We start from the raw sequence: 21,219 nt of genomic DNA on the forward strand, positions 1-21,219 counted from the left end.
AAGTCCAACATTCTCATCAGTTTGGCAACTAAGCAAACTGAACAACAGAGAATTAGGTGTCAAGATGACCCGTTATCTTATGCATGATGGTAGGACTTTCCATGAACAAAATCGTGTGGCCCAGCATTCGGAAGCAGAGAAGGTGTGAGAGGTGGGTGGAGCCAAATTTAGGATTCCGAGGGAAAGGGGAGGAAAGGAAGAATGCAGAATTGAGTAATTGAGGATACAACTAAAGAGGAGGTAAAATAGTGGACTATGTGGTAAACATGCATTACTCTTTTTTTCTTCTTTTCCGAGCAAGAGAAAGGGAGATAGAGAGACAGACTCTTGCATGCACCTTGACAGGGATCCACCCAGCAACCTCCATCTGGGGCTGATGCTCGAAGCTATCCTCATCACCCCAGGCCAACAGTCGAGTCAAGCCACTGGCTGCAAGAGGAGAAGAGAGAGAAGGGGGAGAGGGAGGGGAAGAGAAGCAGATGGCAGCTTCTCCTGTGTCCCTGACCTGGGGTCAGGGAATCGAACTCAGGATGTCCACATGCTGGGCCAACGCTGTAGCCGCTGAGCCAACTGGCCAGGGCTGAGGTGCACAGATTTCTTATGGGAATTGGCTCATGTGGTTATGGAGGCTGAGACACGTGACAGCAGCTGTCTGCAAGCTGGAGAACCCGGAAAGCCGGTGATGATGCAGGCCAAGTCTGAAGTCCTTAGAACCAAGGGCTCAGACGTCCGTCCCATCTCCAGGAAGGAGTTCACCCTCCCTCACCCCAGTCAAGTGCCCCACAAAATTAAGTATCACACACAGTACAAATAATGATATTATAATAATAATTAATAATAATGAGTATCCATTATCCATATTACCTTTCAGCGGAGATGACTAATGTTCCCCCAAGAAGGGCTCAAAGCGCAGACCTTGATTCTGCAGCTGCCAAGATGAATAGGATGTCCACTTTATCACTCCCAAGCCCACTCTGTCCCCGGGGTCAGAGGAAGAAGGGTGGGTCCGCTGCTCCTGACTTCCGTTGTGACACTGGAACACAGAGGCAGTTTCTCTGAGGCTAGAGATTTCTGCATCAGCTGAGATATGCTGTTTGGAGATGGGCCTCGGTGCTGCCCAGCCTCCTGGCCGGGAACAGGTGTCACAGCTGCCGGAAGGGACGCCCCGGGACTTCCCACGCGGGGCTCCTCACGGAGTGTGAGGAGCATTGGCCCCAGCTCGGACTCCTCGGTGGTGGCCAACCGCTGTCTTTGAGTAACCTGGCCATCTGTAAGGGCGTGCTGCACCCCGTCCTCTTGCTACGCTCCCATGCCCGGGGCAGGCGGTGAGCTCCCCGTGTTTCGGCTGCACATCCAAATGGCGAGGGTTAATGCTGCCACTTCCACAGGGGAACAGGTCTGGCAGGAACAGGGTCCAGTGCGGGTGACCATGTCATTGGCATCTAGATCAGAACACTTGTGTTCAGGGCAAACACTGAATCCAGCAGAAGACCGAGACAACAGCTATAGCCAAGACTGTCCTAGGCAAACCAGGACTGGGGATGACCCTTCATTTCAGTCCTTTGAAGGACCTAGCACCCCTATTCACTTTCATTGAGCCCCCCTCCAATTGTTCAGCTGACATGCGTCAGGGGTCAAGACACCGGTTTTTATCATTTTCTAGTATCCTTCCCGGCACTGGGACCCACCACTGTGATTTCTTCTACCACGGATTTGTTCCGTGTAGATATAGTCAGATAGTGCGGACTGTTCTGAAACTGAGTTTTTCTGTCCAGCCTTGTTTCTGAGGTTCATCCATGTTGTCACCATCGTTGGGTACAGAGGGGATACCTCCATCTTTCTAGCCATATTGTGTTCTGTTGTTGGAATATATCACCTTTGACTTATCCACTCTACTGCAGATGAGCATTGCAATTGTTTCTGATTTCTGATGATTGAAAATGTTGGCACAAATATTTTAGGACATGCCCTTTGTTGCAAATACGTCCACATTCCCGTCGGACATGTAAAATAGTTGGGCTACAGGGTACGCAGACTGCTAAGCCTTACCTGATCATGCAAAAACAGATTTCCCACTGCAGGAGTCTTCACAAATTCCGGGACTGAGGCCATGGACAGTTATCTGTGTTGAAAATAACGTCTTTCACTGTGAGAACTGCCTCTTCATTCTTTCACATAAAGAGTTGTCATCTGATCAACCAAAGTTCTTAATTATGATGTAGTCCAATTTACCAATATTTCCTTTAAGGTGAGAGTTCTTGGTGACATCTTTAAGAAATCACTGTTTCCTCCAAATTCATATAAATTTTTTTTTCTCTCTGTTCTTTGTTGTATTTATTTTGGAAAGAATGCTTTTCAGGTTTTTTTTTTGTTTGTTTGTTTTTGAGAATGAACGGTGGTAAGCCTTTCCGGTCATTATCTTATAAAAATTACTTCTTTGGCTTTGTTTGTGATTGTGAGGCCAGAGGTAGACTTTCTGAGTTACACTTGAGTGACAACCTATATCCACTGGAGGTCTGTAACTGTGGCTCCAAATGTGGTTGGCACTGAATAGGAAGCATAAGACAAATGGATATATCTTTGTTATTTTTTTAGTTGGTTTTTTTTTTGAATTTTAAATTGAGATATGATAGACATATATAACATTATATTAGTTTCAGGGGGTACTAATATTATGATAAAATATTTGTATATTTGCAAAATGACCACCACAGCAAGTCTAATGAACACTCATCACCAAACAGTTACAGAAATGATTTTCTGTGATGAGAACTTTTAAGATCTCTTAGCAACTTTCAGATATAGACTAGAGTCTATAGTCATCTTGAAAATACAAAAGGTTAACCCACCGCCCCACACTAGGAGGAAATATTTTCTGGCACATGGTGAATTATTTTAATTTTGACTTCGGCATTTTTCATTTCAGCTCTCTGAAATGTTTTCCTAGAATTTTCACGCTGATTTTTTTCCTTCATATTCTGCCCTGTTATATATTTCTGAGTGTTCCTGGAAAGATCCCGTCTCTCTTTTCTTCCTCCTTGTATTTCATTGCGACCTCTCTAGTTCCCTCTGAATCTTGGGAGCGTTCTCCCAGCGGTCTCCGAATGCACCGCTCCCATTTGGGATAGCGAGCGCCAAATCTGATCTCTCCTGCCTCTATTAAATTTCCTGAGCTTGGGAGTCCTGTGTCTCTAACCCAAGTACTCTATCTTGTGTAACATGGCTCTTTCTCATGGCCGCTGGCTCCTGTCACATTAAAGCAATGTTCCCTCAGCCCTTGCCAAGAATACAAATTAGACTTTCAAAATACAGTTCCCTTCCACCTGCTTAGCATTTTCACCAAGGGCTGCTCCTCTGGGTTCTCAGATTCCTCTCCCTGTTTCATGGAGGTCGTAGGCTGTCGTAAAAGCCCAGGCATTTGAAAACTAGAAAAAGCTGGGTTTGAATCCCAGTGGTGCTACTCGAATAGCTAGTCACCTAAAACCCTCTGAGCTTTGGTTTATGTGATGGGATGGTAAAATCCTCATCCCAGAGCTCTTTTAAGGATTAAATAAAAATGTATGTTGCCTGGCCAGGGGTGACAAAGTAGGGAAAGTGTCCACCGGGAACACTGAGGTTGCAGGCTCTGAACATGGGCTCTTGTCAGCACAGGGTCACTGGCTTAAGTGGGGGGTAGCCCACACGCTCCCAAAGCTTAACAGCTTGAGCCCAAAAGGTCGCTGGCATGAAAAACCCAAGGCCGCTGGCTTGAGCAAGGAGACACTGCCATGGTCCCGGTTAAGGTACCTATGAGAAGCGCAATGTCCAACTAAAGTGAAAGCAACTCTGAGTTCATTCTTTTCACCCTCTCTCCCTCTCTCAAAAAGAAATGTATGTTAAAGTACTTCTTAGTGTTTAGCTACGCGGTTCATTATCATCACCTTCATCATCATCATCATCATCTTCTTCTTCTTCTTCTTCTTTACTAGTTTATTAAACTACTGTTTGTTCATTCTCATTCAAAAAGACCCGATTATTACAGATGTAGTGGCTGAGATGGTGGGAAAGGGAGTCTGTTAGAGATGGTAGAAATCTCCACTTAAATTATCCCAAAAGGCTACCAGACATATTCTGCCTGGCTAGTGCGCCTGTCCCTCAGAAAACACCCACACCATTTTCTGCCAAGATTGTGAGTGGGACCTTTCTCTAATTTCCATGAGTGACATAGCATTTCTCTGTTAACATTGGATGAGTTATTTCAAAATGATATCGGGGGAAGGAATGAGTCAAAACGACTAAGTTTAGTTAACATATGATTCCAAAAGTTGAAGTTAAAGTTTACTCTCAAGTGAAGACAATTAATGCATAAAAGGTTTAGTAAAAATATAGTTAAATATGTCTAGCTTTTGAGGATAGCATAGGTTTTCTAAGCATTAAACCAAAGACATAAACCTTAAAGGAAAAGAAAATTGATGAATTTGATCACATTAAAAATGTAAAAATCCTGTAGGAGATAAATCAACATTAGAGATTTTAAAAGGGAAAGGTCAAATCAGAGAAAACATTTTCCATGAAGCATAGCTGCATTTGTACGCCATTTGGCTCAGCAGTAGACTGTTGGCCTGGCGTGTGGAAATCCCAGGTTCAATTCCTGGTCAGGGCACACAGGAGAAGAGACCATCTGTTTCTCCACCCCTTCTCCCCCCTTCTCTCTCTCTTTCTCTCTTCCAGCCATGGCTTGAATGGTTTGAGCAAATTGGCCCCAGGTGCTGACGATGGTTCCATGGTCTCATCTCAGGCCCTGGAATAGCTCAGTTGCTGAGCAACGGAGCAGCAAACCCAGATGGGCAGAGCACCATCCTGTAGAGGACTTGCTGGGTGAACCCTAGTTGTGGTGAATGCAGGAGTTTGTCTTTCTGCTTCCCTGCCTCCTGCCTCTCACTTAATTAAAAAACAATAATAAATATATTTAACTAAAGAGCTTTTAAAAATCAGTTTGAGAAAATATAAAACCCCATAAGATAAAAATGGGCTAAGGACATGAAATAGCTAAACAATTAACTAAAGAAGATGTACAAATGGCCATGAAATTGGTGAGAAAACATTTAATGTGATTTTAAAAGTACAAATTAGAACAGAAGTATGATGCTATTTCTCATCTATCCATCTGGCAAGATGAATTAAAAATGCTAATACTCAGTGTAGGTCAGAGTGTGGGGAAATATTCTATTTATGCCCAGCAGGTGGGCCTGCAAAATATTTCTGTTTTAAATTTAGAGGATAATTGGGCAATACAACAAGAAGCTTGAAAACGTGGCACACTTTGATGTAGAAATTTTAATTCTTTAATGTTGGATCTTAAGGAAATAAGTGTATGTGTAAAGTTTTAGCCACCTAACATATTACTTGTAGAGATATTTAGAATAACAGGAGAAAGAACATCGCCCTGACAATAGTGCAATCCCATTAAAATATGTATATATTTATAAATCCATGTTGTATTTGTTACTAAGACTATGCGTGGTTTTCATTTTTAAATTTATCTGAGTTATTTATTTTTTAATCAGTACATTTAAATATATGCTAATGTAAATGAAAACACACAACTTGTTTGATTTTATTCACCAAAATTTTATTAGTGAATTAATTTTATTAATAATTTTAGCATCTATTCTTATAGATGATATTGGTTTGCTGCTTTTGTGTTTGGGCTGTCTTCATCAGGTTTGGTAACGGGGTTAGGACGATTTCAGAAGATGAATTGGATTGATTTCATTTTACTTCTGTGCTCTCGAACATTGTTTTTTTAAGATTTTATTTATTCATTTTAGAGTGGGGGGAGAGAGAGAGAGAGAAAAAGGGGAGGAGCAGGACCATCAATTCCCAAATGTACCTTGATCAGGCAAGCCCTGGGTTTCAAACCGGCAACTTCAGCATTCCAGGTGGATGCTTTATCCACTGCGCCACCACAGGTCATGCTCTCTCGAACACTCTTAATAGGAGAGGAATGACCAGTTCCTAAAAGCTTTACAAGAGCTCCCCATCTGGGTTTGACCACTTTGAGGAGTGTCGTCCTGTGACGAGTTTTCCATTTTCTTCAGTGTCCTTGGCCTACTCACACTTGCTCCCTGTTTTTGGAAGACCCAGGCAATTTATATTTTGCTTAGTGAAAAGATAAAAGAGTTTATCTTAAAATAAGTAAACATAAAATTGCAAAAGTATTTTCTTACATATTTTTTTTGTAGCTGTGATTAACTCCTTTTTACTTATTCCCAAAGTTGTGTTTCAATTTTTCCTTTTTATTTACGTCCCTTTATTTACCACAGTCGTGCCTAACTGGCTCGCTATGGGAGAGTGAAGGAAAGGGGAGGGGGCACAGAAGGTCTCGTGAACCCTCTGTTGGGAAGTGCCACAGATCACTTCTGTGCCTATACTCATGGCCAAAGAAAGTCACAGGGTAGCTCTTGGCCTCAACGGGAAGATGGAGTTTAAGTCCTTCCCACAGGGATAAGATAGATTTATGAACAATAATAACATTTGCACGTTTATCTTCTAATTTTTCCTCTCCCTATCTCCTGTCCCATTTCACTCTCACCATCTTCCACACCCCACAGCCCGTGGGTTCTTTATCTGGAGTGGGCAGCATAGTACTATATATTCTTCAAACTCTATTTATTTATGGTATAGACTTTTAAAGTGTCAAAGTCCATATTCTTGAAACTCACATGGGTTTCCCTTTTCTCTCACAGGGGTTTCTTGAGCCTGCTTTGAAAGGTGAGGAGTAGAGTTGACACCTCTTTCTCTTGTTTTTTCACTGTCATCTCTTCCCTGGGCAAAGGTAGCCCTGGCCAGTTGGTTCAATGGTAGAGCATTGGCCCAGGTTTGATTCCCGGTCAGGACACAAAGGAGAGACAACCATTTGCTTCAATCACCCACTCCCTTCTCTCTCTCTCTCTCTCTCTCTCTCTCTCTTCCCCTCCTGCAGCCATGGCTCTATTGGATTGAGCACATTGGCCCCAGGGGCTGGGGATGGCTTCTGGGAGCCTCTGCCTCAGGTGCTAAAAATAGCTTGGTTGTGAGCATGGCCCCAGATGGTCAGATCATCGGCCTCAGACCGGGGTTGCTGGCTAGAACCTGGTCAGGACACTTATGGGAGTCTATCTCCTCTTTTCTCACTTAAATAATATTTTAAAAAATAAGAACTAAGCTTTAATTTTATTTAATTTTAATTGGTTAAATCCAATAGCCACATGTGGTTGGTGACTACTATTTGGAACGGTGCAGTCCTGGGTATTACCAGAGATATTGCTGCTAAAAGTCATACAGTGCCCTTAATGTCTCACTATTATTTGTACATATAAAAACCATGATATGCCTCAGTTTATAAAAAAAAATCCCCAAATGGAAGTAATTTCAGATTATTTAAAAATTAAATGCCCAGGGACATTATAGTGGCTTAAAAGCAAATAATGCCTTCCCATATTAATTGGCTAGAGCTGCCTGACCTAATAAGCAGAGGCTAAATTCACAATTAATTAAAGATTTCATGTTCATTCATCCAAGACATGCCTCAAACCATCTTTTGTTCAGCTAGCCAGCAGGAGACTTACAACCATATTTAGGACATCTTGTAACTATAATCCACATATGCACAATATCTCAGTTCGAAAAAGCTCTTTCATTTATCGGATTAGTAATTCTGTTGTAGGAATAACATTTTTCTCTATTATGCCAACTACAATCATATTTGCAGTAAATGAATACGACATGATAGTAGCATAATAATTTACGTTACTAGATTATTGGTAATTTAACAAATAGTTTTCTATATTTCTCATCTTTGAGCAGTATTACTTTTTTATTTGAGATAAGAAAACTGAGGCAGGGAGAGGCTATGCATTTTTTTCCTCTAAAGCTATACATTGGCATTTGGGATTCTAACAGCTGAACTCCTATCTGTTTGATCGAAAGCCCCTACCACCCAACAATACTGCTCTTACTTGATAATGATCAAACCTCACTGCTGTCACCTACATTTTCCTCTGGACAGAGCCTGCAGAGAGTTGCAACCTCTTTTCAAAGAGCTGACTGCTACCAATGAGATGGGGCTGTGTGGGACGCGCCAGGCCTGCCCCCGCTGATGCCCTTTGGTTTCCTGGGGTGGACGGGAGGTGTGATTAGCTATGAGGCCGGAATCTAAGCCATTCGTGAAAGTTGTGCCAGTCAAATTGAGCCCATACATGTGATACCACTATTATCACCTCCTTCTATCTCGGCTTCTGCTTACCTATTGGGTTTGGTGAAAATTAAGTGAAACTTCAGGGATGCATGGCATGCTTGGTTTAAAATCTGCCCATCGACCCCTGTGTCCCAAGGTGAACCTCGCACCTCAACGTTAATCGGGCGAAATAATACAATTTTATGAGCCATGTACCTTTCAGCCTAAATCTTCTTCCTTTGAATTCAAAACATGAATGCTTCGCATTCACTTAAAATACAACAAAAGACAGATGCTCACTTTTTCTTTTTTGCTGTTGTATTCCTGGGCCTATTCTGTTATTTTTAAAGCAGGAAAACCTCTCCTTCCTAGAATGCTCGGAGGACACCCGCATTCTTCCACCTCTGCACCCCACTGTGTTTGCAAACTTGGGTCACAGAGGAAAAGGTGGGCGCGGGGTGGGGAGGGGGGACGCGAAACTACAAATCCCAGAATGCCCGGCGCCCTGCGCACAGGCGCAGCGGGGACCACCCGGCCGGCGGGCCAGCCAGCCTGCGGAGAGTCCCGGCTCCCAGCGTGGGACTGGGGCTGGGGCTGGGGCTGGCGTGCGGGTAGCCCAGGGACCTGGACGGCGCCCGAGCCGACCCCCGGCGGGACCATGAGGACGCGGCGGAGCGCGTGAGCCGGATGCGGCAGCGGGCGGAGTAGGCGGAGGTGCCCCCCGGGCGGGCGCCGCGCTCGGGCCAGCAGGCTCTCGGAGGCTCCGCAGTGCCTGCCGCCGTCGCCCGGGAGGCTCCCCGCACGGGAGCCATGTGACCCTGCGGCGGGCTCCGGGCTGCTCCGTCCTTCCCTCAGCTCCCCGGGCGAGCGCGGCGGCGGGGCCACGATGAAGAAGCAGTTCAATCGCATGCGCCAGCTGGCCAACCAGACGGTGGGCAGGTAGGTCCCCCGCGGGGCCGGGGCGCGCCTGCGGGGCTGCGTCCGCCGGGGCGCGCGGGGGCTGGAGCGCGCCGGGCCCCCTGCCCTCGCGCCCTGCGGGCCGGCCGGCCGGCGGGGGTCCCCCTGCAGGTGCCGCCGCCGCTCGCGGGCGCGACCCCTCGGCCGGCAACTTCCCGGAGCCCGGAGCCTTTCCCACGCTCTGCCCGCCGCTGCCGCCCCTGGGCTCCGCCGGCCGAGCGCAAAGTGTGACGCATCCTTGACCTGCGTCCCCGCCGGCCCCTGCACCTCGTCCTCCCCGCCAGTCCCCAGGACTCCCCCCTTCTGCTCACCGAGCTTCCTGGGAACAGGTGTTCGCTCCGACCGGGCTGGAGGCAGCGGGACCGCAGTCGCCTCTCCGCAGGATTCTAACCCCCTTTGCGAGTGTTCAAGGCTTCTCAGGGGTCCAGGGCAAGGGTCGGGCCTGGTCCGCTGGGCAGAGTCGAGCCCTCGCTCCGGTCGTGTTTGTGTGCCGGGACTATGACTGTACAAGATACGGGATCTCTTTCCTGGCTGGATTCGGGAAGGCCTTAGGTGGCGGAGAGAGGAGCCGAAGGGATTGGGGTGGCTGGGGGCGGGGGGGGGGGGGTGGAGAAAGGGAAGGTGCTGGTCTGATGGCGCTACTGTCAGCTGGTTCCTAAGGCCATTTGCAGTGGAGGGAGAGAGGCTGCAGAAGGGGAGCCCAACTCCTCAGGGAGATGGACAAGCCCAGAGGAGCACAGCCAGGTAGGGGCGGGGGACAGAGGCCCCACCGTCAGAAAGAGCCAGGCCCTAGGAAGCTGTGAGACCCAGCCTACTGTCATAGTGAAAACGGGCTACCCCTGGTCTAGTGTCCCCCCGGAGGAGCAGCTCTGCAGGGTGCAAACATGTATTAACGTTACATAAGGATTCCGGTGGGTCTCTTCCAAAGCTAGGCATGCTCTGGACACGGGATGGATAGGCGGAGGGGATTTTAATTCTTCTCCTGTTCCTGGGAAGGGATTTCGTAGCTCTGTGGCAAAGGAATTCAAGTGTGCAGTTGGAAGGCCAGTGGAAAACAGAGAACCCAGCCTTGGGTGCAATTAACGTGCAGGCTCAACACCTCTAGGGCTCTCCACTAGGTTTACTAAGAAACCAAATACCTTTCTTGGGTGGGAAGTGTAGCCTGAGCTGGCATCTGGTAGGGTGGGGGGGGGGAGGGAAATCCCTGGGGAATAGGGGACACTGAATAACTATGTAAGCACACTGCCCTAATTACAGTGGGCATTTGAGGGCAGGGCATGTGGTGGATTCTTATGCTTCCAGGGACTCCAGATGGCTTCCAAGTAACAATGTCTAAAATTGACTTGGATCCATTTTCCTTTCCGAAGCACATGTGCTCTAAGGGGAGGGAGAATTATGAATAGCGGAGTCAGATCAGCCCAGGTTTCTGGCATGGTCTTCCTACAGATGTAGCCTCATGTAGGCTGCCTTTGGATGCATTGGGTGCTGAAGTGTTCTCCTGGAATGTCTTGACTTCTGTGTCACCCCTGCAGCCTGGTGTCAGTCATCACATCAGGTCAACCGAGGGATCAGTAGGCCCTTGATTGTAGGCTTGGCTTGCTGATCCTTTTTGCTCTTGGGGGTTTCAGTTCAGTTCTCAAATTGGAATGTGATTCTGCTGCTTTCCTGGGTCCCCAGGGAAGAAACACAAGTCTTCTGTCTCTTTTCAGGACTTGTTTAGAAGTGGTAAGATTTGCAAGCCTGGGACACAAAACCTTTATTTTCACCCTCGTCCATGGAGGGAATGACAAAGGGAGAGAGGCGGTTGAGTTTTAGAATAAGGTCTTACTTATTTGAAAGCACATCCTTAGAAGTCCAAGCAGCTGGTCCCCAAGAGTTCCTGTCCCCTTGTTTTTTTGGGACTCTGGCGATGCTGGCGTGTGGATACATTCTTTATTAGGTGGCATCTATTGTGTCATGTGTCAGGTAAATGGAAGGTGAATGAGTGCATGGTTGTGTATCGCTACTGTGTCCATTTTAATGATGTTCAGAGTGAACCTTTGAAAGCAAAAATCAGTTTATGTTACATTGCTGGTTAAAAGCGTCCAAGTGGTGTCGCACCGTCCTGATCTTTCCAGTGGCCTACAAGACAGTCCCTGACTTGACCCCTCTTTTCAGACTCATTCTGTCCCACCTGCGCCTCATTCTCTGTGCTCTGGCCACCGTGGCCTTCCCTGCCTCAGAGACACCACATTCGTTGCCGTCCGAGGGCTCTAGTCTCGCAGTCTTCACACCCCCGTCTGGCTGAGGATGTGTTCTTCACATGTGTCTCTTTCCCATCACTCAGGTCTCAGCTCAAAGGCCTTCGACAAATCCCCCCACCTCCCCCCCCCGCCCTGCCCCACGGTGGCTCTCTAGCCATCATCCTGCTCATTTATTGTCACAGAACTCATCACTCTGAAATGCTCTTATTTCTCATATTTTTTCTTGTCTGTCTATCCCCAGTAGAATGCACTGATCACCACCATGTGCTCTGTGTATCTGGCACAATGCCTTATAGACAGGTGGTGCTCCCTTCATGTTTATGGACATGGTATATACGTAAGGTCCACCTGGGTCAGTGAAAGAGGCAGCCTTTACTTGATCTTGTTGAGAAGGTTATCTTAACATTGCTTCTTCGTGTCTTGACTCAATAGAGACAGCAGGATGGGAAGTTTAGAATTTGGGTGTGACATTGGCAGGTCACCGTATGGAGGTGCTTCAGGGAGCCACTGCCACTGGATTCTTGGACTGTGTGTCTTTGAAGCGAAGGCTTTCCCGTCTTGGGGGGAAGACAAGGAGATGGGCTAGATTGTTGTTCTTGCTCACAGCGCCTCACCTGGCTCCCGCCTCCCACGCGGTTCTGGAGTTCTGAGTATAAAACGGATCCAGTCGCCTGGACAGGGTCGGAGTTGCCGAGCTTGGATGCACTCTGCGGAGTTACTAGGGTTTCCCTTGAGGGACTCATGTCCGAGTAGAGAGGGCATCAGCAAGGGTGGAGAGAGTTGATCAAACCCATGGTGTGTCCCTGGAAGAAGTTCCATCTCCTCCTGGTCTGCTTCCCCAGCCTTTGCACACCTTCCTTCTTCGGACTTTTCCCTCCCTGTCCCTTCACGTTATTCCTTTCCACGGGAAGCGTTCCCTGATCCTTACAGATCCGGCCTCTCTGTGCCCGGGGCTTCAGGCCAGCCTGGGCTTTCCCGTGAGGACAGATCTGCTTTGTTGCTTACTGACTTCAGGGCCTTGAGCTTAACTCTGTACACCTGTTTCCTCATCTGCAGAATGGGAACAATGAGGGTTTCACTGTGGCTATGGCTCATGGTGGCAATGCTGGTGTGAAATTACCCCGGAAGGGTGCCCACCACGCAGCTCAGCACTGGGCAGTTCTTACTGAATAGTAGCTACGAGTATCTTTGAGCAAACGTTATGACGGTTACTGAGTCCTGTGCAGTAGGGTGCACTCTGTTCATTCATTTATCCGCTTATTTCATTCATTCAGTAACTGTTTCCTGGAAGTCTGTGCTCTGCTAGGCCCTGCTCTGGTGTGGAGAATATGGCAGTCCCGGATAAGAGACTCCGAGTCCTCTGGGATTCTGTATTATAAAGGCATGCTACGGCTACATTATATGGTCATTTTAAAAAATGTTTGATGGTTTATCTTTCCCGCTGGACTTTAAGGTCCTCGTGGGCAGCGGAACCGCCCTGCTGCCTGAAATTCAGGTTCTCTGGAATTCACCGCCAAGCGAAGGAAGGAGGGAGCGAACGGTCCGCGTGTTATAGACACGGGGGTGGTGCAGAGTGGTCCAGGGATGGGAGGACCCGCTGATACGCGCTCCTCCGCGTGGTGATGGGAACGGGCGGGGGGGGGGGGGGGGGGGGGGCGCTGCGCGCTGGCTCGGGAAGGCTGGAGCGGGGTTAGGGGAGAATTAGTTCATGCCTGCTTGATGGCCAATGTTTCCATTACCTTCCAGAGAGCTCGTTAGTTGCTGGGTGAGACGCACCCTGAAAGGCCCGTAGACTATTTTTCTTGGAAGGGGCATTTGGTTTGTGTTGCGTCGACGAACGCCCTGAGCTGGAGTTGAGAGAGACCGGCTGAGCGAGAGAGGAAGTGGAAGTGAAATGGGCCCCTTGGTCATGTCTGGTGAGGAGAGCATTATCTCAGTTCACACAATGGCGGTCACAGCAGGTTAAAGGGAAGGGAACCTGTCTTACACCAAGTGCTCAGCGCTGGTGGATGAAGTTCGTTGTGGTTTTCTTCTTTTGCTTGCCTGCTCAGTCCGCCCAGAACATTGGCTTCCTGAGTTTCAAGGGCTTCTTGGATACTGGCTCCAACAGCCACTGCCCAGAGAGGGCTGTAAAGGCACTTGATGCGCTCGTGCCAGCGCTGGTGAGGTGCGGTGTGGCTGAGGGGGCTAGGAGCTAGGGGAGTGCGGACCGGAGCAGGGCTGGGTGCCTTGGATGGTCTGGTTTCAGAGGCTGTGCGCTGGGTGGTAGAGACCGAGTGTCTGTCTAAGGAGCCTGGTTCCCATTCCTGGACTGCTCAGCAGCGGCGTCCAGCGGGCTTGGTTTCCGGTCCACAGGCTGGCTGAGCGTTGCCGCTGCTCTGCAGCTCTGAGGGTGCGGCTGCCAGGTCCAGGCGTCGGCCCAGGGGGCGGACGGGTGCTGAGGGCGCAGCGGCCAGGTCCAGGCGTCGGCCCAGGGGGCGGACGGGTGCTGAGGGCGCAGCGGCCAGGTCCAGGCGTCGGCCCAGGGGGCGGACGGGTGCTGAGGGCGCAGCGGCCAGGTCCAGGCGTCGGCCCAGGGGGCGGACGGGTGCTGAGGGCGCAGCGGCCTCTCGGAGTGCCGGTGCTGCAGGCGTGCCTGCTCAGGCCACGGCCACCGAAGCCGGTGAGAGTCCTGTCCCCAGAGGCTTCTCGGACACGCTGCCCTGCCCGTCCACAGGCCTTCTAAAAGCCATGACCCAGGCCATATAGGACATCGAGGAGGAAGTCGGAACCAATTCCGCATCAGCCATCGGACTGCTTCTTTTCCCACCCCTCTTCTGGACAGTGTGTCGAGCCTCTCAGACCAAACACAGGCCCTGTCATGTCTTCCTGTGGGCCCAGCAGGGCCGGGCAGACCCAAACCTGTCCCCCAAGGGCCACTGGGGATGTTTATCAGGTCTCAGAGCGAAGTTCTGCATTAGGGTTTTATGGAAACCATATCCTGCCGCTTGCGGTGGTGTATGTATGGGAGAGATACCAGACTGCCCTCGCTGGTGGATGAACGGGCTAGCCGATCTGGAGAGAGTGTTCTTGGCACCTGTCTTCAAAGCGCCTTACTGTGCAGATGTGCCTGCTGTCAGCCTCGTCCGGGGCTGCACTGAGCAGTCAGCCTGGCTTTCCTGCCGAGTTCTCTCATCCGAGACTGCAAGTCACTGTGCGGGAGCCCCTTCAACAGCAGTTAATGACGTCCCCCCATTGTGCCTTTACCAAAGAAATCTATCAATACCAATTGATATATATATATATTTATGATGGGTGATAAAGGCCATTTTTTTTTTCTCTCTAGAAAAAGTGAATCAGTATCCATGGGAGTAAAACAGTAATTAAATGTAACATTGTACCTTTTAGAAGGGATCAGTATACACCCCATTTATGAACAATCAAGAAAAGGCTATTCCAAATGCTATTCTGATAAGGGCATGAATAACACAGCTACCTGTCAGCTGTGTATTGAGTTAGTTGTAAGTCAGATGGAAGGTTGGGAAAGAGCAGAAGGTTGGGAAAGAGCGGGCTGTTTAGGACTCTCCTGTTGGGTGGGGGGCGTCCTAGTAAGCTGGGTCCTGGGACCCCACTGCCCTGGGGAAGTGCGTGCCAGTCTAGCCATTTAAAACTATCCTTTCTGTCCAGGAAGCAGATGTTTTTGCTTTCATTTTCCAACTTTAGAGTTTATTTTTAGGATCAATGGTTATTTTCCCAGAGAGTTCAATTTACTTTCTTAAACTTTCTTTTTGGTTACTTAAGTGATCATTTGTTTATGGTAGAAAACTTATAAACTATGGGCGCACCAAAAGGAAAAAAAACCAAAACACACCAGTAATCTCATTACCTGGAGATCACAGTTCATATTTTGGATGTAGTATTCTGAGTTTTTCCCGGGCGCCTATATGTCCTTTAAGGAGAGACAAGAGACTGTATGGTGTGTACTATATTTTTTGCAATCTGCTTTTGCCTTTCATACTATATCTTGAGTATCATTCCATGTCAATAACCGACCTCTACAGTAGTAACTATTTCTCACTAGTTTGCTTTCCTAGAGGTGAATGTTTAGAAGGGAAATTGTTGAGTCAAAGACTATGTGAGTGTTATGACTATAGGATTGTATGTTTTATACCAGGGGTCGGGAACCTTTTTGGCTGAGAGAGCCGTAAACGCCACATATTTTAAAATGTAATTCTGTGAGAGCCATACAACGACCCGTGTACGTTACGCATTATCCAATAAAAATTTGGTTTTCTCCCTGAGGACAGCTATGATTGGCTCCAGCCACCCGCAACCATGAACATGAGCGGTAGGAAATGAATGGATTGTAATACATGAGAATATTTTATATTTTTAATGTTTTTATTTTTATTAAAGATTTGTCTGCGAGCCAGATGCAGCCATCAAAAGAGCCTGCATCTGGCTCGCGAGCCATAGGTGTCCGACCCCTGGTTTATATATATGAACACACACATACTTCCATCCTCAGCAGAATTGTCCATTTCTTCTTCCCATCCCTGTCAGCCACTGTTACAACTTTCTCAGGTCCATGAATGAAAACAAAAACTTCTCCTTTCTTCTCATTTCTAGTGTGATTGAGCATTTTTAATGTTTACTGGACGTTTGTGGCCTTTTCTCAACTGTCCGCATGGCTTTGCCTCACTTTTCTGAAAGTCACATCTATAACTGTTTTCTTATCAATATGTAGGTGATTTTTCATAGGCATGTACGTATGAGCTCTGTTGCGTGCCCCATACACCTATCTCCCTGGAGTTTATCTTTCTTTCTTTTTGCCTTCTATGTTTTGTTTTAAATTTTTATAATATTTTGTGATATTTAACCTGTCAATTTCTGGTTTGTACTTAAATGTTCTGCTTAGAAACTCTGTTCCCAGCCCAATATTATATAACTATCCATACATGTTCCTCGGTGTTTATTTCATTTCATTTTACCCTCAGATCTTTAATTCATCAGTTATTAATTTTGGTGTCTGATGATAGGAGCTAGGTGGCACAGTTTTGGTTTTTGAAAAATCAAACAGCTACCCTGCGATCCACTAAGTCATGGAATCGGTACTTCCTATAATGTCCTCATTACCACATAGGAAACAATTCCACCTCCTTGTACTCATTTCTAGGATTTCTAGTTTGTTCTCTTGACCTCTGTCGGTTCTGGCAGGAACTCCGAGTTGCTCAGCTGCCCCCAGGGGTGTGTGTGGGGGCGGGGAACAGCGGTGGTTTGGGTGGTCCCGTGGTTTGGGTGGGAGGAACAATGGAGCCGGCCTAGGCCCCTCCCCCAGCTTCAGCCAGAGCAACACCTTCACTTGGTGATTAGAACTCATCCACGTTGCCTAAGGGTCTCGCCGTGCCTTACCCACTGCTAATCTACACATCGTTTCCTTATCCAAGAGTTGTTTTCTTCTCATTTCTTTATTTTTTCCTCAGTGTTTTCTTTTAAATGTGTATGTATTAAGATGGAGAAAATGGACCCATCTACAATATTGAGTGTAAAGAGAATTCTTCTAACCTCTGCGGCAGGCAGTGGGGTATGTGTTTCCTCAAGTCTGTCTGGGATCCGGTAAAATACTTGTCCATTTTAGATCATGCGTACTTTTGTTTTTCTTTTTAGGTAACTTGCCATTACCATAATCTTAATGATTGGAGTCTTTTGTTAGGTTATATTTTCTTACTCTTTATTGCTGGGATATAAGAAAGTTATTGATTTTTATACAATTATCTTAACAACTAAGTAAACGAAATAAACTTACCTTCAGAAGTGATCTCATCACTTTTGAGTACTGTTTTAAAAAGTTGAGTCTATTGGATTTTTCAGGTAGTCACATTTTCTGTGAACAATAATTTTGTTTCTTTCTCTTTAGTATAATATTTTATTATTTATTTTATTTTCTTCTCTAATTGCATTGTCTAGGACTTGTAGAACCATGTTAAAATATGTAACAATGTGTGGGAAGCTGTGTCTTCTTATCCTCTGTGGAAATGCATAATAATTTGTTGGAGGCATTTTGTTCTTCTAATCATGTTACATATTGCATAATTTTATTATTGTAGTTTGAGTTTTTCTTTGGGGCCAAAGTTAAATTTGATTAACTATATTATCATGGTCTTTAAAGATAATCACAATGGTTTTTTCCTCTTATTTATTAATATAGTTAATATTTATGCCATGAATATTTATTGAACATTTGCTACGTTCTAAGCAGTGTTCTCCGTGCTGAGGATGCATCAGTAAGGGGGTTTCTACCCGCGAGGAGCTTGTTAGGTTCTTGAACCTGAATACACTTTCTAATATTGAGCTCTGCTTGCTTTCCTACAGTCAATCTTACTTGAGTACGGTTTGTTAATTTTTAAAATTACTCTATGCTAGAGTTAATTTATTGGTGTTTTATTTGGGATTTTTATTTAATATTCATGAATGAGAGTATCTAAACTTGTCCTTTTGTTATACCTGTCGAGTTTTGATAATAGTGTAGAATGAATTGTCTACTTCTTATTTTTCCTGTGCAATGGTGTGGTAAAGAACTACCAGTTCTTTAAAGGTTGGAAACAACTTTTCCAGGACTTTTTATTATTATTATTTATTTATTTATTCATTTTTTTTAGAGAGGAGAGGGAGAGACAGAGAGAGAGAAAGAGGAGAGACAGAGAGAGAGAGAAGGGGGGGAGGAGCTGGAAGCATCAACTCCCATATGTGCCTTGACCAGGCAAGCCCAGGGTTTCGAACTGGTGACCTCAGCATTTCCAGGTCGACGCTTTATCCCACTGCGCCACCACAGGTCAAGCTCCAGGATTTTTTTTGAAGGCGCTTTTGACAGTTTTCCTAGTTTCTTAATTGTTACCAAATGATTTATGTTTTCTATTTTTTCCTGAGTCGTTTTAAATAACATTTTATAGACAGACATTTATTTTATTATGATCTTAACATTTAATAGACTCTGTTTGGAGTATATAGCTGTGTCTCCTTCCTCATTTTCATTTGCATTTCTCTCTTTTTCACCATAACTAGCTCTTCCAGAACGATTTCTTCCCCACCTTCTGTGGGGCCAGCTCTTAGGGTTAATCTATTCCTTTTTTTTTTAATTTTTTTTTTTCTCATTAGCTCTATTTATAGTAAATTCTGCCTTTTTTTTTTTTTTAATTAGCCTGACCTGTGGTGGCGCAGTGGATAAAGTGTCGACCTGGAATGCTGAGGTTGCTGGTTCAAACCCTGGGCTTGCCCGGTCAAGGCACACACGAGAAGCAACAACTAGGAGTTGATGCTTCCCACTTCTCACCCCCTCCTCTCTCTAAAAGCAATAAAAACAATACAAGACAATCTTAAAAAAAAAAACAGAAAACAAAAATAATTATTGGTTGCCAGGACTATGCCGCCTCGTAGTTAATTCACAATTATAGTTTACATTCAGCCAATACCAGGGAATACTGCTTTTTAAAATTTTGATTAAAAATTAATTCCTCCTTGTTTTTTTTTAATTTATTATTTTTTAATTTTATTTATTTATTTTTAGAGAGGAGAGAGAGACAGAGAGGGAGAGAGAGGAGAGACAGAGAGAGAAGGGGGGAGGAGCAGGAAGCATCAACTCCCATATGTGCCTTGACCAGGCAAGCCCAGGGTTTCGAACTGGCGACCTCAGCATTTCCAGGTCGACGCTTTATCCACTGCGCCACCACAGGTCAGGCTCCTCCTTGTTTTCTGGGGCTTATTTTATTCTTCTGCGAGCCCAGACTCTTCCGTGTGGCGTCAGTCAGGGTGGTCAGCCTCTGCTGTGATGCCGGAGCTCCGGAGCCTCGGCGGCCGAACACAGACGTTTATTTTCAGCCCGTGGGAAACGTGATACAAGTCGGGGGTCTCCCAGGGGCAGCCCTCTTTCGTGAGTGATTCAGGGGTTCAGCCTCCATCCACACCCGCCACACCCCTGCCCGACCCCTGGGAAAGGTGAAGAGGGAATGTTGAGACGGCTCGTTAGCTCTTAAATGCCGGGGGGGCTGCGATGGACAGGTGTCACCTCTGTTCACATTTCATTGACGAGAACTAGTCTTCGAGCTCCCCTGGATGGGACCGGGGACGGGTGGGGAGCCTGGACCACAGCTGACTAACCAGGGACGTTCCCTCTCTCATGTCCCACTGCCTGTCTCTGCAGTGCTTCCTGTCCTCCTGGTCACTGCAGCCCCTCTGCCCTGCCTTCTCCTCTCCTCCACTGTGCGGCTGCGAGAAGGTCACTCGGTGTCCCCGTCATGGGAGCGTCCCTGCAGATTCTCAGAGATCCCTCAGAGGGCAGCGTCGTGAGGATAAGACTTCTCTCTTGCTGACACCCACTTCTAACTCTGATTTATGTATATATCACACAGACACACCTATATGTACACACATTCATACATACGTATGCGTTTTTAAATAACCCGTGCCTACAGTGAGGAGAGGGGTAATGGAGAGAACAGACATTTTTATCCCGCCACGCCGGAATGACGCCCACTCTATGGGGTCATTGCCAGCGTTAAGAAGATAATATAGTATCTTTAGCCTAAGCCCTGGGAAATAATAAGCCCTCAATAAATTGTGGTTTATTATCAGTCTCCCTTGCTGTGCTGAAAGCCTCTGATAAGAGGCATTCGTTTCAACCTTATTTATAGTCCCAAGTACCTGATACTTACAGCTTCAACTTGATACCCATTTGTCTTGTTTTCCTCAGATCAAACCCAGTCTTCCGATGTTTGTCACAAACGTGAAACAACTACAGATAGCAGTAATACCGATGACCTCACTCATTTAAAACCCGTCGTGAGGAATGGTTATTGTATGGCTTAGGATGGTCTGAGTTGTTCTGTGGTAACAGAAACCCTTGCAGATCTCGACGGCTTACAGTGCCGACGGAAGGGGGCTGGTAGGAGGCCTCCCAGGACCCGCACATGCCCGTCCCCCCCACTCCTGTACCCCCCGCCCCGTGCCGGTGCAGGCGGTCGATGAGGAGGTCGTGAACCATATACGGGCCCCAAAGGTTTCTTCCAAGTGACACCCATCCGTTCCAGTCACATGTCATTGGCCAGATCAGATCACATGACCATCCACACTTCAGGTTGGGCAGGGAGCGCAGTCCGTTTGTTCAGGGACCAGAGAGTGGAGACTGCAGAAGCCACCGCTGGGTCCCTTGGAGGCAAGCACCGGGCTGTGTATGTTATGGGCATTGCTGTTACTGACTCATTGCAACATCAGTATGAATTGGGTGCTGTTTACTGGCCCATTTCACAGGTGGGGAAGGGAAGCTATAGAAGTGGCCGACCAAGCAAGGGGCCGCGCCCGACTAGAGCTGGCCCCTGAGTAGGTCAGACACAGGCAGATGCTGTCCCTCCTGGTGGATCTCTGCAGCCTCGGGGTCCCTCAAGTTACTTCAGTTTCAGGTGGTTTTAAAAACCTAACGACCAGTTCTTGACTTGTATGAAAATAAAAACGCCACCTTTATCTAAGGTACTCCAGTATCTTGTGTGTCTAGCCTTACCCACCAAGAGGGTACGGCAAAATATCTGCCGACAGAAAAGTTCTGCACTGTCTCCTTGTTGCAGCCTCACCAGCACGGTGAGACAGTGTCCTTTGGAAGCGTCTCATCGCTCTAGCTCTGGGGGCAGAGGGAGCAGTTTCTGTCTCTGCCAAAGCCCCTGCGGACTCCTACATAACGTCCCGATCACACGGAGACCTTAAAAATACTAATAAAGACTACGGAAAGGGCAGAGCTTTGGGCTCTGTCTCTTTAGTGCACCTTCGCGTTGCAGACTCGGGTATGTGTGCTGCTCA

The 21,219-nt window shown here is 47.0% G+C and overlaps 1 protein-coding gene across 5 annotated transcripts in view; it reads left to right on the forward strand.

Moving 5' to 3' along the window:
- The first annotated feature begins 8,739 nt into the window (after positions 1–8,739).
- Positions 8,740–21,219, forward strand: part of ARHGAP44 (Rho GTPase activating protein 44) — a 135,983-nt gene continuing 123,503 nt past the window's right edge. For all 5 annotated transcript variants that reach the window (XM_066264259.1, XM_066264260.1, XM_066264263.1 and 2 more), the window contains exon 1: positions 8,740–9,136. In XM_066264259.1, coding sequence (XP_066120356.1) covers positions 9,084–9,136 — 53 coding nt within the window. In that variant the 5' untranslated portion in view covers positions 8,740–9,083. The remainder of the gene's footprint in view (positions 9,137–21,219) is intronic.

This window comes from Saccopteryx bilineata, chromosome 2, assembly GCF_036850765.1.
Source record: "Saccopteryx bilineata isolate mSacBil1 chromosome 2, mSacBil1_pri_phased_curated, whole genome shotgun sequence".
NCBI classification, from domain to species: Eukaryota; Metazoa; Chordata; class Mammalia; order Chiroptera; family Emballonuridae; genus Saccopteryx; species Saccopteryx bilineata.